Source organism: Coregonus lavaretus, assembly GCF_964263955.1.
Source record: "Coregonus lavaretus genome assembly, chromosome: 14".
In the NCBI taxonomy this organism is placed as follows: Eukaryota; Metazoa; Chordata; class Actinopteri; order Salmoniformes; family Salmonidae; genus Coregonus; species Coregonus lavaretus.
In genome coordinates this window covers 5,442,921-5,461,365 of record NC_140001.1, presented here as the reverse complement: position 1 = coordinate 5,461,365, position 18,445 = coordinate 5,442,921, and the positions used below count along the sequence as shown (strand labels likewise).

At 44.0% G+C, this 18,445-nt stretch overlaps 2 protein-coding genes across 2 annotated transcripts in view; both read left to right on the top strand.

Annotated features, from left to right (window-relative positions):
* Positions 1–1,272, top strand: part of LOC311141647 (large ribosomal subunit protein uL1m-like) — a 30,417-nt gene extending 29,145 nt beyond the window's left edge. Inside the window, exon 9 of the mRNA XM_084177045.1 lies at positions 1,095–1,272. Coding sequence (XP_084033171.1) covers positions 1,095–1,198 — 104 coding nt within the window. The 3' untranslated portion in view covers positions 1,199–1,272. The remainder of the gene's footprint in view (positions 1–1,094) is intronic.
* Positions 1,273–4,729: 3,457 nt separating this feature from the next.
* Positions 4,730–18,445, top strand: part of LOC311141908 (extracellular matrix organizing protein FRAS1-like) — a gene marked incomplete at both ends in the record, with an annotated part of 243,729 nt that continues 230,013 nt past the window's right edge. The window contains 2 exon segments of the mRNA XM_084177414.1: positions 4,730–4,796; positions 7,044–7,075. Of these exon segments, the coding sequence (XP_084033540.1) occupies positions 4,730–4,796; positions 7,044–7,075 (99 nt within the window).

Genomic DNA, 18,445 nt, shown 5'->3' with positions numbered 1-18,445 from the left:
ACATTTCTCTCAAATCTACTGATCACGTCATCTCATTATACATAGATGATATTTGACTATATCTAGACAATGTATCTCAATCACTCCCAAACGCATTGAAGATCATAGACAAATTCAGCTTAATCTCAAATTATAAAATTAACCATCCTAAATTGGTTTAGACATGATTCTTCTGGCCCCTGGCTGAGTGTAGAGAGAAATGTAGGGTAGGGGAGGGAATGGCTGGCAGGGATGTAGCTTGGCGTTTGCAACGCCAGGGTTGTGGATTCGATTCCCACGGGGGGGTATGAAAAATAAAAAAATAATGTATGCACTCACTAACTGTAAGTCGCTCTGGATAAGAGCGTCTGCTAAATGACAAAAAAAAAAAAAAGACTAGTACTCCTGTCTGTAGGGACATCCTTATGGAATTCCCTACTTAGAACCCAGAAGACTAGTACTCCTGTCTGTAGGGACATCCTTATGGAATTCCCTACTTAGAACCCAGAAGACTAGTACTCCTGTCTATAGGGACATCCTTATGGAATTCCCTACTTAGAACCCAGAAGACTAGTACTCCTGTCTATAGGGACATCCTTATGGAATTCCCTACTTAGAACCCAGAAGACTAGTACTCCTGTCTGTAGGGACATCCTTATGGAATTCCCTACTTAGAACCCAGAAGACTAGTACTCCTGTCTGTAGGGACATCCTTATGGAATTCCCTACTTAGAACCCAGAAGACTAGTACTCCTGTCTATAGGGACATCCTTATGGAATTCCCTACTTAGAACCCAGAAGACTAGTACTCCTGTCTGTAGGGACATCCTTATGGAATTCCCTACTTAGAACCCAGAAGATTTTGGATGTATGTTTATTATTATGAAGGGATGAAATGGGAAGGCAGGTTAGAGTTAAGAGGAAGGTCAGCACTTTGCTGTGAAATAAAGGAACATTTTAAAGACTGGTTAGAGGTAAAGGACAGGAAGGCACATGTGGGGATTGAACCCCCGACGCTCTGGGGCGTATGTGGTTCAGGCACTACCAATGGAATAGACCTAGGCGCTGTGGCAAGATATACCTGACACCCCGTCTCTCTTCTGTTGCCTCCACAGGACATTTCATAGAGCGAGCGATCGTCAGCAGTCAGACGAGTGAAGGCCTGCTCTTTAAGAGTGAAGAACTTGTAGAGAAAACCCCAACGAAAAAGGATGTTTGAAGGTGCTTGTGATTTTATGTATTACTGACTGTGTATAATGTATTGAATAAAGTATGAAGGATATTATGGATTTACTGACTGTCTTGTGGACATTTTCATATTTAGAATTGACTTTAAATCGCTCTGGATAATAAGTTGCCTTGTATGGAATGTGAAATAGAATGTGATGTTGTGAGTAAAGGATGGTCAAAGGAGGTTACTGGATAAGAGTCTGCTAAATAACTAACACTTAAATATATTGCTATTAATAGAATAGAATATTGTATAGTCCAGGGAATGATTCAATGGTACACTGGCTGAATACAGTTCCTCTCTGCAACACCAGATGGCAGTATGAACATGTACAAAAGGACAACTTATTGTGGTATGCCCAAGTCTGAGCCTCACTTATACAGTTGAAGTCGGAAGTTTACATACACCTTAGCCAAATACATTTAAACTCAGTTTTTCACAATTCCTGACATTTAATCCTAGTAAAGATTCCCCGTTTTAGGTCAATTAGGATCACCACTTTATTTTAAGAATGTGATATGTCAGAATAATAGTAGAGAGAATGATTCCCAGTGGGTCAGAAGTTTACATACACTCAATTAATATTTGGTAGCATTGTCTTTAAATTGCTTAACTTGGGTCAAACGTTTCGGGTAGCCTTCCACAAGCTTCCCACAATAAGTTGGGTGAATTTTGGCCCATTCCTCCTGACAGAGCTGGTGTAACTGAGTCAGGTTTGTAGGCCTCCTTGCTCGCACATGCTTTTTCAGTTCTGCCCTTAAATTTTCTATAGGATTGAGGTCAGGGCTTTGTGATGGCCACTCCAATATCTTGACTTTGTTGTCCTTAAGGCATTTTGCCACAAATTTGGAAGTATGCTTGGGGTCATTGTCCATTTGGAAGACCCATTTTCGACCAAGCTTTAACTTCCTGACTGATGTCTTGAGATGTTGCTTCAATATATCCACATTTCATTTTTTCATTTTTTAGTCATTTAGCAGACGCTCTTATCCAGAGCGACTTACATGAGCAATTAGGGTTAAGTGCCTTGCTCAAGGGCACATCAACAGATTTTTCACCTAGTCGACATGATTTCCCTTCCTCATGATGCGATCTATTTTGTGAAGTGCACCAGTCCCTCCTGCAGCAAAGCACCCCCACATCATGATGCTGCCACCCCGTGCTTCACGGTTGGGATGGTGTTCTTCGGCTTGCAAGGTACCCCCTTTTTCCTCCAAACATAACGATGATCGTTATGGGCAAACAGTTATATTTTTGTTTCATCAGACCAGAGGACATTTCTCCAAAAAGTACGATCTTTGTCCCCATGTGCAGTTGCAAACCGTAGTCTGGCGTTTTTATGGTGGTTTTGGAGCAGTGGCTTCTTCCTTGCTGAGCGGCCTTTCAGGTTATGTCGATATAGGACTTGTTTTACTGTGGATATAGATACTTTTGTACCTGTTTCCTCCAGCATCTTCACAAGGTCCTTTGCTGTTGTTCTGGGATTGATTTGCACTTTTCGCACCATCTCTAGGAGACAGAACGTGGCTCCTTCCTGAGCGGTATGATGGCTGCGTGGTCCCATGGTGTTTATATTTGCGTACTATTGTTTGTACAGATGAACGTGGTACCTTCAGGCGTTTGGAAATTGCTCCCAAGGATGAACCAGACTTGTGGAGGTCTACACAATTTTTTTCTGAGGTCTTGGCTGATTTCTTTTGATTTTCCCATGATGTCAAGCACAGAGGCACTGAGTTTGAAGGTAGGCCTTGAAATACACCCACAGGTACACCTCCAATTGACTCAAATGATGTCAATTAGCATATCAGAAGCTTCTAAAGCCATGACATCATATTCTGGAATTTTGCAAGCTGTTTAAAGGCACCATCAACTTAGTGTATGTAAACTTATGACCCACTGGAATTGTGATACAGTGAAATGAAGTGAAATAATCTGTCTGTAAACAATTGGTGGAAAAATTACTTGTGTCATGCACAAAGTAGATGTCCTAAACGACTTGCCAAAACTATAGTTTGTTAACAAGAAATTTGTGGAGTGGTTGAAAAACGAGTTTTAACGACTCCAACCTAAGTGTATGTAAACTTCCGACTTCAACTGTATATCAGCTGTCTGGATGTAATCACTTAGTGAACGTGAACAAATAAACAGGTGCCAAAATCAGGGGATTCACAATGATGGCTTTTGGATAGACAATAGTTCAGATCACTTTTAGGGTGATGCATTTGGAAAGAAGGCTATCCCAATTATATAGTGCTTATTTTAATAGCATTTTCCATTGCTCATAGCCAAAGCCACAGGGAAGATGTTTAGGGGGCCCCAGCTACAGACAGCTATATCGGTCCTCTAATACAGAACTAGTAAAGGCCCAGTGCACTACTTTTGTGAAAATAATAATAATAATAATATTTAATCATAATAAAAACGTTTCCGGATGTTTCATGGGGTTCTGCAGCACCCTGAGCCCCCCTACTTCCCTACTTACCGCAGCTATGCACACGGCCAACTTCACTTGGAGAGAACGCTGTGGATCTCACACATGCATGGGGGCAGTGCTGGAAACTGTTGTTTTGAAATGGAAAAGGCCACGAGTCTTTCGGATAAATTTTTTTTTGGCTTCCAATGGTTTGGGACAAAAGCGATTTCCCATTGAATGAAGATCAGGTTGCTCCAATGTGACGGCTGAGGAATCTCAGCTCAGACTGTCCTCAGACTGAATTGACTGTGATTGAGCATAAGTGGTAATTTAATCCAGTAGCCAATGTTCTTTATGCCTAATGCCTAAACACTATAATACAATAGCTACAATACAGGTCTTCCCAAAGTAGTGTTAATGTCTTCTTACACCATTGCCCCTAATAGAACTCATAACATTATAGTGGTAGCCTAGGGTATTGGCCCCGTTCAAGCATGACGTTATCGGAATGAGAGAGATGTAAAATAGCTGTAGTTTTCAAAGTGAGGCATATGCACAGCTTGATATTTTATTCATTGTGAGCATACGCACATCATACATGTATATCCCTACAGCGTTTAATCCTCCCGGTGGAGTAAGTGGGCTTGGAGAGAGGAGAGGCTGCATAGCAAGTAACTTTACAGCGTCGGCTCGCTTCTTACGCAGCTGTGGATAATTATATGGTTTCCAGAGGGATTTTCGCCCGTCGTCATGCTGTATAGCTTTTAAATCTACGACCGGTGACACCTGCGTTTTTGTCTTGAAGTTTCACCGGCCGCGAACAGTTGGGTCTGCATTCCTTCACTCCGGAGTCCAGACCCGCACCGTTTTTCAGAGCTGGAGAAAGAGGGTTCCCGTTTGTCCTGCCTGCTGTCTTTACGCGTAGCTCCACATGCGAACTATTCTCTAGCCCGGTCAAACATCCACTGCTGACTTTTCCCGGTATTATTGTTTATCTGAAACTTCGGGGAACCAATAATTTATATTTGACAATCGGTGTGATTTGAACTAGAACGATACTGCATTCAGCACCGTTGGATTTAATGCCTTGTATGCATGCGGTGAACATGGGTTCACGATGGATCTTGGTAGCCGCTTTGGCTGGAATACTCACCGCCGCTCCAGAAATACAAGGTGGGTGTTTTGGCTCTTAGTCAAGTGAATTAACAATTTATTCATTGATTATGGAAAGAACATCTCTAGTAGACATACAAAAAAAGGTTATAGGCTATTAGTCTATTCTTTATAATTTAGTCTATTGCGCAAGGTTTGCAAATAGGAAGTCTATTTGACTGTGTTTAGGCTCCAGCTATATCTTATGCATCAAACGTTCTATCTGGTTGGGCAACTTTAGTAATGACATTCTGAAATAGAACTCAAGGCATTTTTACTTTAAATAATAGGCTACACCTGTTATTACACAGGTATGCACCACTCAGTCTAATAATCACATCTAAACCAGTTGGCTGCCTTGCTATCTTTTCCCTGTGGGAAGAAATGTCCCATTTCAGAATCAGGATCTGAGTGATTAATATTAATGTTCAGACAGATTATAATCACAGCCTTTATCTGTAATCTGTCTCCAATTCAGATTGAATTGATAAAATGCCTCACAGTGAGTCACTCACACCCATGCCTAAATAAACTTGTTTTACTATAACCCAAATGTAATAACCCTAGGCTATTCTATCACGGTTCTGGCAAACGAATGAGGAAACATTGCATTATAACCCCCTCCATCTGACATTGAAATGTGGGGCCACTTCTGTCGGGGCCACAATAAGACGTTTCTGCAAGAGCATAGGGCAATAAGGCTTAGCTGTGGATCTGGTGCCCTCTCCCACAGGGCGACTCGGTCAGACTTTCATTCAATAAATGAGAGAGACCTGTGGGTATCACACTTTACTGACAGCCTGCAGGTATGTTTGGTTACCTGTTATAAGCATGTGTGAGGCTTTGTAATAGCCAAAAAGATTTAGGTTTTTACTTGAGACCTAAAATCTGAAAGAATGCCAAGCTCAGTGGACTAAGGTAGTCTTACTACTATGGCCGCCCCTTTAAAACAACACTACTATGGCCGCCCCTTTTAAAACAACACTACTATGGCCGCCCCTTTAAAACAACACTACTATGGCCGCCCCTTTTAAAACAACACTACTATGGCCGCCCCTTTTAAAACAACACTACTATGGCCGCCCCTTTAAAACAACACTACTATGGCTGCCCCTTTAAAACAACACTACTATGGCAGCCCCTTTAAAACAACACTACCATGGCAGCCCCTTTAAAACAACACTAGTATGGCCGCCCCTTTAAAACAACACATTTCACTGCAGCTATCTGGTGTACAGTGCATTCGGAAAGTATTCAGTCCCCTTGACTTTTTCCACATTTTGTTACATTACAGCGTTATTCAAAAAAAAAAAATATATATATATATATATATATATATATTTTTTTTTTTTTTATCCTTCATCAATCTACACACAGTACCCCATAATGGCAAAGCAAAAACAGGTTTTTAGAAATTTTTGCAAATGTATTAACGGAAATATAAGTACTTTGTTGGTATTTCTGTTTAGCAAACATTTCTAAAAACCTGTTTTTGCTTTGTCATTATGGGGTATTGTGTGTAGCTTGATGAGGGACATTTTTTATTTAATCCATTTTAGAATAAGGCTGTAGCTTATTTTCCGAATGCACTGTATGTGTACACAGACGACAGCTGGTTGGTCACATATACCACTGTTGTTCTCTTCCATTGTGGTTACTGTGTGAAGTCTGTTCAACTCTCAGGGTGACACTTTCCCAAGATCAGATTTCCCCAGTCATTTTGTCAGCCCCATATGTATTGAAGCTTGTGCACACTGCCACAGCAACGAAAGTTTGTTTTCTCAACGTTTACCCTTCCAATTGAGCAAGGAGAATCATGGCCACTCCATTGTTTAAATCACAGCTTGCTTTTTGAACGGCTACAGGCCACTGTGAAGTTCAGAGTAAGGCAGCCTTATGGACTCAGGTGGACAAACACACTATGTAAGGCCGCTTACCTACTCTGGTCCTAGTGTAATATTGATGTAGGTAGAAGGCCTTAAGTGCATGCTTCTATTGTAGGGCGGCAGGTAGCTTAGTGGGTAAGAGCGTTGCCGAAAGGTCGCTGGTTCTAATCCCCGTGCCGACTAGGTGAAAAATCTGTCGATGTGCCCTTAAGCATGGCACTTAACCCTAATTGCTCCTGTAAGTCGCTCTGGATAAGAGCGTCTGCTAAATGACAAAAAAAAAAAAAGTTTTAAAAAAACATACAAATGTAGTAGAATTACCTTTTGAATTTTAATGTTAACGCTGTGGTTATCTCCCCATATCCTCTCCTCACTCCCACAGGAGCATGTGTCTATCAGGGATCTCTGTTTGCGGTAAGTGCACCTTGCTTGCTTTCTTTCTTCAATTCCGGCCACATTTATTTACGCATATCCCTTCATTTCATGATCTTTTCTTTTGACTCATTTTCTCTTCTTCCGTCTCAGAGTTATGATGTGGGCCCGTTTGCAATGGTGCTGACGCCTACATATAGAGCTGTTACATTATCTACTGCTTGATGGTGAACTGTATTAACTCATCCATTATGTAGGAACGCGTTATTAAGGTAATGTTTCTAAAGCAAGGTTACAGCGACGGTGTCTTCCTGCTGTCAATGGGGATTGTTTTACTCAACCGTTGTCTGAGATGTATCTGGTTAATAATGCATAGCTGCTGCTGACTTTAGTGAATCATAATAGTGAAGAGGATATGACTGCTGTGTCCCCCAACTCGCACCCTATTCTCCACACAGCGCACTACCTTTCACTAGGGCCAATAGGGCTCTGGTCAAAAGTAGTGCACTAAATAGGGAATAGGGTGCCATTTCGGTCGCAGACTAGATCACGTTGTCTTGGAAATGGTTGCTTGTCTCCTACTACTAGTTATGAAGGAAGCTACAGGGAGAACAAGGAAGCTATACGGATGTCTGAGAACTGTAGGAGAAGGTTATGAAGGAAGCTATATGGATGTCTGAGAACTGTAGGAGAAGGTTATGAAGGAAGCTATACAGATGTCTGAGAACTGTAGGAGAAGGTTTTGAAGGAAGCTATACGGATGTCTGAGAACTGTAGGAGAAGGTTTTGAAGGAAGCTATACGGATGTCTGAGAACTGTAGGAGAAGGTTATGAAGGAAGCTATGGGTGAGAACAGGAGGGAGTGCTGCCTGGGTGAGAACAGGAGGAGTGCTGCCTGGGTGAGAACAGGAGGTGTGCTGCCTGGGTGAGAACAGGAGGTGTGCTGCCTGGGTGAGAACAGGAGTGCTGACTGGGTGAGAACAGGAGGTGTGCTGCCTGGGTGAGAACAGGAGGGTGTGCTGACTGGGTGAGAACAGGAGGGAGTGCTGACTGGGTGAGAACAGGAGTGCTGACTGGGTGAGAACAGGAGGAGTGCTGCCTGGGTGAGAACAGGAGGTGTGCTGCCTGGGTGAGAACAGGAGGGAGTGCTGCCTGGGTGAGAACAGGAGGGAGTGCTGCCTGGGTGAGAACAGGACGGAGTGCTGACTGGGTGAGAACAGGAGGGAGTGCTGCCTGGGTGAGAACAGGAGGTGTGCTGACTGGGTGAGAACAGGAGAAGACAACATTCAGAATATGCTCTGCGTTCTTGTCTATACCCTGAATACCTTCTGAGTAAAGAACCAACACCATTATTACAAACAGAGTGGGTATTTGGCCCAAACCATGCTTTTCTCCCCTGAAACAACCGCTAATCGCCTTTAAAAAACAGTTAAAAATGGCTGAACACGGTTCTCAGAGGTTGTGATTCCCAGGCAGCTTTATACACTGGTTTAATGGCGATTGGCGGGTAATGGCAAATTCCTGCTTCCCACCGCTGTGTGATCAACATAATTAAAGTAAAGGTTAGCGCAGAGCTGCAGAACAGAACAGCAGTTCTCTCTCTCTCTCCCTCTCCCTCTCCTCTCTCTCTCTCTCTCTCTCTCTCTCTCTCTCTCTCTCTCTCTCTCTCTCTCTCTCTCTCTCTCTCTCTCTCTCCCTCTCTCTCACTAAATAAAGGTAAAAAAAAAAAGTTAGCTTTAAGAACACACAGAACACTGCTTGGGAAAGAAGGTAGTGGTGTGCGGTGGCACGGTACACCCAATATATAATTCCACATCTCGTCAGCAATTAGGGAGAAATGGAATAGGGGAGGGAGGGAGGGAGAGGAGGACAGAAGGAAAGGGATGGTCTGAGGGAGGGAGGGAGAGGAGGGAGAGGAAGATAGAAGGAAAGAGATGGACTGAGGGAGGGAGAGGAGGACAGAAGGAAAGGGATGGACTGAGGGAGGGGAGGGAGAGGAAGACAGAAGGAAAGAGATGGACTGAGGGAGGGAGAGGAGGACAGAAGGAAAGAGATGGACTGAGGGAGGTTGAGGTAGTGGTTGAAGGGTGGGACGTGGGAGAGGAGGACATGATGAAGGAGGGAGGGAGAGGACGAAAAAACAAGGGATGGAAGAGAACAAGAAAAGGAGGGGGGAGAGAGAGAGGGGGGAGGAAGAGAGAGAGAGAGATATGTACTGTACGTCTTTGCTTGTGCATTCGGAAAGTATTCAGACCCCTTGACCTTTTCCACATTTTGTTACGTTACAGCCTTATTCTAAAATTGATTAAATCGTTTTTTCCCCCTCATCAATCTACACACAATACCCCATAATGACAAAGCAAAAACAGTTTTTTAGAAATGTTTGCAAATTCATTACAAATAAAAAACGAATATCACATTTACATAAGTATTCAGACCCTTTACTCAGTACTTTGTTGAAGCACCTTTGGAAGCGATTACAGCCTCGAGTCTTCTTGGGTATGACGCTACAAGCTTGGCACACCTGTATTTAGGGAGTTTCTCCCATTCTTCTCTGCAGATCCTCTCAAGCTCTGTCAGATTGGATGGGGAGCGTCGCTGCACAGCTATTTTCAGGTCTCTCCAGAGATGTTCGATCGGGTTCAAGTCCGGGCTCTGGCTGGGCCACTCAAGGACATTCAGACTTGTCCCGAAGCCACTCCTGCGTTGTCTTGGCTGTATGCTTAGGGTCGTTGTCCTGATGGAAGGTAAACCTTCGCCCCAGTCTGAGGTCCTGAGCGCTCTGGAGCAGGTTGTCATCATGGATCTCTCTGTACTTTGCTCCGTTGATCTTTCCCTTGATCCTGACTAGTCTCCCAGTCCCTGCCACTGAAAAACATCCCCACAGCATGATGCTGCCACCAACATGCTTCACCGTAGGGATGGTGCTAGGTTTCCTCCAGACGTGATGCTTAGCATTCAGGACAAAGATTTGAATCTTGGTTTCATCAGACCAGAGAATCTTGTGTCTCGTGGTCTGAGAGTCTTTAGGTGCCTTTTGGCAAACTCCAAGCGGGCTATCATGTGCCTTTTACTGAGGAGTTGCTTCCGTCTGGCCACTCTATCATAAAGGCCTGATTGGTGGAGTGCTGAAGAGATGGTTGTCCTTCTGGAAGATTCTCCCATCTCCACAGAGGAACTCTGGAGCTCTGCCAGAGTGACCATTGGGTTCTTGGTCACCTCCCTGATCAAGGCCCTTCTCTCCCGATTGCTCAGTTTTGCTGGGCAGCCAGCTCTAGGAAGAGTCTAGGGGGTTCCAAACTTCTTTCATTTAAGAATGATGGAGGCCACTGTGTTCCTGGGGACCTTCAATGCTGCAGAATTTTTTGGATACCCGTCCCCATATCTGTGCCTTCGACACAATCCTGTCTCGGAGCTCTACGGACAATTCCTTCGACCTCATGGCTTGGTTTTTGCTCTGACATGCACTGTCAACTGTGGGACCTTATATAGACAGTTGTGTGCCTTTCCAAATCATGTCCATTCAATTGAATTTACCACAGGTGGACTCCAATCAAGTTGTAGAAACATCTCAAGGATGATTAATGGAAACAGGCTGCACCTGAGCTACATTTTGAGTCACATAGCAAAGGGTCTGAATACTTATGTAAATACGTAAAAAAACTGTTTTCAGTTTGTCATTATGAGGGATTGTGTGTAGATTGTTTATTTAATCGATTTTAGAATAAGGCTTTAACGTAACAAAATGTGGAAAAAGGAAGATGTCTGAATACTTTCCGAATGCACTGTAGGTGATGTCACACTGTCGCTGTTTACAGTCTGTGTTTATAGTCCCCGGTGAAACAGATTAGCATGCGCCTCACTGTTTACAGTCCCCAGTGAAACAGATTAGCATGCGCCTCACTGTTTACAGTCCCCAGTGAAACCGACTACAGCCTGCTTTTGGACATACAGTTGTTTACAGTCCCAGGTGAAATGAATTAGCTGTCACCATTAGCGTATGCTAATAGTGATCCTAATAAATCAAGTAAATAAATCAGATTCCATTATCGCTAGATAACGCTAGCTAATATCTGGCTAGCAGCTAGCTACGGCAGGTTTGCTAGCGCTGCTCCTTAGGCTACCTGGCTTGCTCCTGACTGATTTAGAAGGTAGTATGTTGTTTTAATAGCCTGTTGAAATGTCGAACGTCAATTGATAGTGACATTTTTTTGTCTCCTCGGCTATAGAAGGTTGTAGCTCAGCCTCTGAATGTCATAGAGACAAACCAAAGGTATCCCATGATGCATCAGAGACACGTATTTCCCTGGCATTTTCCAGCTTGTTTCTAGAATAAAGCATTTCAGACTAAAGCGTTGTTGTAGATCGCTTTATACAATCACGTCCATAAAATACTTTTCAAAATCTTAAGCTAACAAGGGGTAAGGGCCTATGCTTTTAGCCATTTTCTTTAACAAAAGCCACAGTAACCTCACATACCACCTCAATTTGAGCCCTGGTTTTAATTTAACACACCAAGCCCTTCACTGACACTGAGATATTTAAGGTGTACGTGGTCAATAAAGGAATTGGCTGACAAGATCTATGGATAGTAGACTAACTATAGTTTTGTCTGTCAAACAGGTAGGCGTACCTCTTATTTCTCGAATAGGAAGAAATAGGCTCCAACACAAAGCCCTCTCGTTGTTAGTAGCCTAAAATTAAAGTGAAGAATGTTTAAATGAATTAGGGCTTATCCAATTAGCCTACTTTTAGCACCCATGCGCTGTCCATCTTCACGGCTGCTGCTTCATAGTAATATAAGTTATGTAAATGTTTTGACTATGGCTTATTGTGAGGTCAATAACTCTAATAAATAGCTTCATTATGGGCAACGAAACATATTGTTTTTATTAAAATCAATTATAGCTTTAGCAAGCTTACCTCCGGTCCTCCTCCTCATCTTCCTGCTCTCCCTCTCAAACTGAACAGGACATCGATAGGCCTAGTCCGCACGCACAGATATAGAATTTTTGGGACAAATTCTATTTTCTTTTCGGGAAGAAGCCTTTGACTCGCCTTCCTGTAGTGCCACCGTACACAGCACAGCCATTGGTCAGGCAGCACAAAAGGGTTTTACATCAGCAAGATCAGGGCAGGCCGGGGCTCATGATTGGCCTATCCATCTATACACCATACCAGCAACGCCTATCCATCTATACACCATCCCAGCAACGCCTATCCATCTATACACCATCCCAGCAACGCCTATCCATCTATACACCCTCCCAGCAACGCTTATCCAACTATACACCATCCCAGCAACGCCTATCCATCTCTACACCATCCCAGCAACGCCTATCCATCTATACACCATCCCAGCAGCGCCTATCCATCTATACACCATCCCAGCAACGCCTATCCATCTATACACCATCCCAGCAGCGCCTATCCATCTATACACCATCCCAGCAACGCCTATCCATCTATACACCATCCCAGCAACGCCTATCCATCTATACACCATCCCAGCAACGCCTATCCATCTATACACCATCCCAGCAACGCCTATCCATCTCTACACCATCCCAGCAACGCCTATCCATCTATACACCATCCCAGCAACGCCTGTCCATCTATACACCATCCCAGCAACGCCTATCCATCTATACACCATCCCAGCAACGCCTATCCATCTATACACCATCCCAGCAACGCCTATCCATCTATACACCATCCCAGCAACGCCTATCCATCTATACACCATTCCAGCAACGCCTATCCATCTATACACCATCCCAGCAACGCCTGTCCATCTATACACCATCCCAGCAATGCCTATCCATCTATACACCATCCCAGCAACGCCTATCCATCTATACACCATCCCAGCAACGCCTATCCATCTATACACCATCCCAGCAACGCCTATCCATCTATACACCATTCCAGCAGCGCCTATCCATCTATACACCATCCCAGCAACGCCTATCCATCTATACACCATCCCAGCAACGCCTATCCATCTATACACCATTCCAGCAGCGCAAGAACTTAGGAAGGAAGTACATTTTCTTAGAAATACACTGCTAAAAAAAATAAAGGGAACACTAAAATAACACATCCTAGATCCGAATGAATGAAATAATCTTATTAAATACTTTTTTCTTTACATAGTTGAATGTGCTGACAACAAAATCACACAAAAATTATCAATGGAAATCAAATGTATCAACCCATGGAGGTCTGGATTTGGAGTCACCCTCAAAATTAAAGTTGAAAACCACACTACAGGCTGATCCAACTTTGATGTAATGTCCTTAAAACAAGTCAAATTGAGGCTCAGTAGTGTGTGTGGCCTCCACGTGCCTGTATGACCTCCCTACAACACCTGGGCATGCTCCTGATGAGGTGGCGGATGGTCTCCTGAGGGATCTCCTCCCAGACCTGGACTAAAGCATCTGCCAACTCCTGGACAGTCTGTGGTGCAACGTGGCGTTGGTGGATGGAGCGAGACATGATGTCCCAGATGTGCTCAATTGGATTCAGGTCTGGGGAACGGGCGGTCCATAGCATCAATGACTTCCTCTTGCAGGAACTGCTGACACACTCCAGCCACATGAGGTCTAGCATTGTCTTGCATTAGGAGGAACCCAGGGCCAACTGCACCAGCATATGGTCTCACAAGGGGTCTGAGGATCTCATCTCGGTACCTAATGGCAGTCAGGCTACCTCTGGCGAGCACATGGAGGGCTGTGCGGCCCCCCAAAGAAATGCCACCCCACACCATGACTGACCCACCGCCAAACCGGTCATGCTGGAGGATGTTGCAGGCAGCAGAACGTTCTCCACGGCGTCTCCAGACTCTGTCACGTCTGTCACATGTGCTCAGTGTGAACCTGCTTTAATCTGTGAAGAGCACAGGGCGCCAGTGGCGAATTTGCCAATCTTGGTGTTCTCTGGCAAATGCCAAACGTCCTGCACGGTGTTGGGCTGTAAGCACAACCCCCACCTGTGGACGTCGGGCCCTCATACCACCCTCATGGAGTCTGTTTCTGACCGTTTGAGCAGACACATGCACATTTGTGGCCTGCTGGAGGTCATTTTGCAGGGCTCTGGCAGTCTCCTCCTGCTCCTCCTTGCACAAAGGCGGAGGTAGCGGTCCTGCTGCTGGGTTGTTGCCCTCCTACGGCCTCCTCCACGTCTCCTGATGTACTGGCCTGTCTCCTGGTAGCGCCTCCATGCTCTGGACACTACGCTGACAGACACAGCAAACCTTCTTGCCACAGCTCGCATTGATGTGCCATCCTGGATGAGCTGCACTACGTGAGCCACTTGTGTGGGTTGTAGACTCCGTCTCATGCTACCACTAGAGTGAAAGCACCGCCAGCATTCAAAAGTGACCAAAACATCAGCCAGGAAGCATAGGAACTGAGAAGTGGTCTGTGGTCACCACCTGCAGAACCACTCCTTTATTGGGGGTGTCTTGCTAATTGCCTATTATTTCCACCTGTTGTCTATTCCATTTGCACAACAGCATGTGAAATGTATTGTCAATCAGTGTTGCTTCCTAAGTGGACAGTTTGATTTCACAGAAGTGTGATTGACTTGGAGTTACATTGTGTTGTTTAAGTGTTCCCTTTATTTTTTTGAGCAGTGTATAACTTTGCCCTGTGCTTCTCCCAGCATGCTGTTCGTATAGCCTATAGCCTAGGTCTATAGTATAGACTATGGATCATTTGACTGAGACCACACTGGGACCACTTGATATTGCAGCAGCAGAGAATCAGGGATGAGGGGCAGCATCAGGCACACAGGAGATACTATAATAAACAACAGATTCTCAAACCCTGAACAATATGACATTTAATCGATTGCAAATTAAATGACCCTCCCCTGGACTAAATAATAATTAAATAGTAGATCTTCCCCCTGACTGAAATTGGAAAAAGCATGACCCCCCCCCCATTTTCCTCCGGGTAACACTTGTGTAAATTTCGACCACTCCCTTACGCCTGCTATGATAGGTTTGTGATGTGATGCCCTGGGAAGGTTAGTGATGTCCTGTGTTAGCTTGAGTTTGTTGCGTTGTATGTAATGCACATGTAATGTGATAATACATGTGCCAGAAAAATATTACTTTAAGATATTTACATATTGAACTGATAACACTATTTTATCCATATAGGCTAGACCTCAATAGGTTATTTCCAATTGTTGTAGTTGTCATTTAACAATGTGTATACGTAGTTAAGTATCCATTGTTACCAAAATGCCCTATGAACTTTTGTTAAATAAAGCTATGCTTTAACCACAGGCTATATGACAACGACTAATGAATGTGAAAACATGCATTTAGACATTAAAATGTTGAATCCGGCTGCCTAAGTCATTCCGTTACATCTGGAAGAACATCTTGAGGGATACAGTATTACATAACATTTTTTTTACATTTTAGTCATTTAGCAGACGCTCTTATCCAGAGCGACTTACAGTTAGTGAGTGCATACATCATTTTTCATACTGGCCCCCCGTGGGAATCGAACCCACAACCCTGGCGTTGCAAACGCCATGCTCTACCAACTGAGCTACATCCCAGTATCTAGGGACATTGTCCCCTACAGGGTGAAGTATGACGCTGGTTCAAGTGAACATTTAGCTGTACGTCAAGAGGAACTTACATATGCATAGACATCGTCCCCTACAGGGTGAAGTATGACGTTAAGAATTACATCTGACTGCCATGTCACAGAGCTGAGCTGAGCTGAAGAGAATCTGTATTTGAGAGGAAACTGGCTGGTTTAATTCTGGAGCCCTGCTGGAGATAAGTCATCTGTTTGGCAGCAGGGTTGCCGTGTGTGTGTGTGTTTGTATGTGGGGGGGGGGGGGGGAGGTAAACCTTTGCCACAGTCTGAGGTCCTGAACGCTCTGGAGCAGGTTTTCATCAAAGATCTCTCTGTGCTTTGCTCCGTTCATCTTTACCTCGATCCTAACTAGTCTCACAGTCCCTGCCGCGAAAAACATCCCCACAGCATGATGCTGCCACCACCATAGGGATGGTGCCAGGTTTCCTCCAGACGTGACGCTTGGCATTCAGGCCAAAGATTTGAATCTTGGTTTCATCAGACCAGAGAATCTTAGTTTCTCATGGTCTGAGAGTCTTTAGGTGCCTTTTGGCAAACTCCAAGCGGGCTATCATGTGCCTTTTACTGATGAGTGGCTTCCGTCTGGCCACTCTATCATAAAGGCCTGATTGGTGGAGTGCTGCAGAGATGGTTGTCCTTCTGGAAGGTTCTCCAATCTCCACAGAGGAACTCTAGAGCTCTGTCAGAGTGACCATAGGGTTCTTGGTCACCTCCCTGACCAAGGCCCTTCTCCCCCGATTGCTCAGTTTGGCCGGGCGGCCAGCTCTAGGAAGAGTCTTGGTGGTTCCAAACTTCTTCCATTTAAGAATGATGGAGGCCACTGTGTTCTTGGACATTCAATGCTGCAGAAATGTTTTGGTACCCTTCCCCAGATCTGTGCCTCGACACAATCCTGTCTCGGAGCTCTATGGACAATTCCTTTAACCTCATGGCTTGGTTTTTGCTCTGACATGCACTGTCAACTGTGGGACCTTATATAGACAGGTGTGTGCCTTTCCAAATCATGTCCAATCAATTGAATTTACGACAGGTGGACTCCAATCGAGTTGTAGAAACATCTCAAGGATGATCAATGGAAACAGAATGCACCTGAGCTCAACTTCGAGTCTCATAGCAAAGGGTCTGAATACTTATGTAAATAAGGTATTTCTGGTTTTTATATTTAATAAATTACAAAAAAGTTCAAAAAAACTGTTTTCGCTTTGTCATTATTGGGTATTGTGTGTAGATTGCTGCGGATTTTTATTTATTTTATCCATTTTAGAATAAGGCTGTAACGTAAAAAAATGTGGAAAAAGTCAACGGGTCTGAATACTTTCCGAAGGCACTGTACTATAGTATTCCATAGTAAACTTTTGTATTTTTTTTTATGTGGGTTAAATGGTTGGGAGTATATAGGGTTGGTTTCCCGGACATAGATTAAGCCAAGTCCTTGACTATGAAGCAATTTCAATGGAGATTTTCCATCAAATAAAATGTGCCCAGGACTAGGCTTAATCTGTTTCCGGGAAACCCGCCCTAAACAATTATTGATTAATTGAATTTAATGGATCATTAAAAGTAGTAGCTGCTTCAGCTGGAGATAACATTACATATCTTAAAAAGTATGTGTATGAAAAGAATGTACAAATTTCATTGGTCTATGGCAGGGTTAGTGAGCTCTGATCCTACGAGGTCCGACGCCTGCTGGTTTTCTGTTCTACCTGATAGTTAATTGCACACACCTGGTGTCCCAGATCTAAATCCGTCCCTGATTAGAGGGGAACAATTAAAAATGCAGTGGAACTGGCTTTGAGGTCCAGAGTTGAGTATGAGGGGTCTAGAAGGTATGTGAGAAGTGAATTATTTGGTTTCCTGCTCGGCTGTAAGTGACACAGTGACCTGGAAATGGTTACTTCGGGCTCAACGCAGAATTTTCCTGCTGCCGCCTTGGAATTGACTATTTCTTATTTCACAGAACTTTCCTGCTGCCGCCTTGGAATTGACTATTTCTTATTACGCAGAACTTTCCTGCTGCCGCCTTGGAATTGACTATTTCTTATTTCACAGAACTTTCCTGCTGCCGCCTTGGAATTGACTATTTCTTATTACGCAGAACTTTCCTGCTGCCGCCTTGGAATTGACTATTTCTTATTACGCAGAACTTTCCTGCTGCCGCCTTGGAATTGACTATTTCTTATTTCACAGAACTTTCCTGCTGCCGCCTTGGAATTGACTATTTCTTATTACACAGAACTTTCCTGCTGCCGCCTTGGAATTGACTATTTCTTATTACGCAGAACTTTCCTGCTGCCGCCTTGGAATTGACTATTTCTTATTACGCAGAACTTTCCTGCTGCCGCCTTACTATTTCTTATTACTTATTAACCTGGAGACAAATAGCACATTCTCCCCTCCCTCACCTTCCCTTGGAGCGCAAGGGTGATCATGCATATAGAAGCTGCTTTATGGTTTTCAAACATCCAGGCGAGACGCATATGGCCAGTTTACCCAGACACAGATTAAGCCTAGTCCTAGTCCTAGACTGAACAGCATGTTTAATGGAGGGTCTCCATTGCCCAGGCATTTAGAATCAGGTTTGTGGCTCTCAAACATCCAGACCTAGACTATTAGACTTTAAGAGAAGAGGACACAGGATGGTTGTACCCTATATAGCTAACATTGCAACAGAGCATGAGAGAGTTAGTGGTCCTTTTGTAGCTCAGTTGGTAGAGCATGGCGCTTGTACCACCAGGATAGTGGGTCCAATTTCCGGGACCACCCATACATAAAATATATGCACACATGA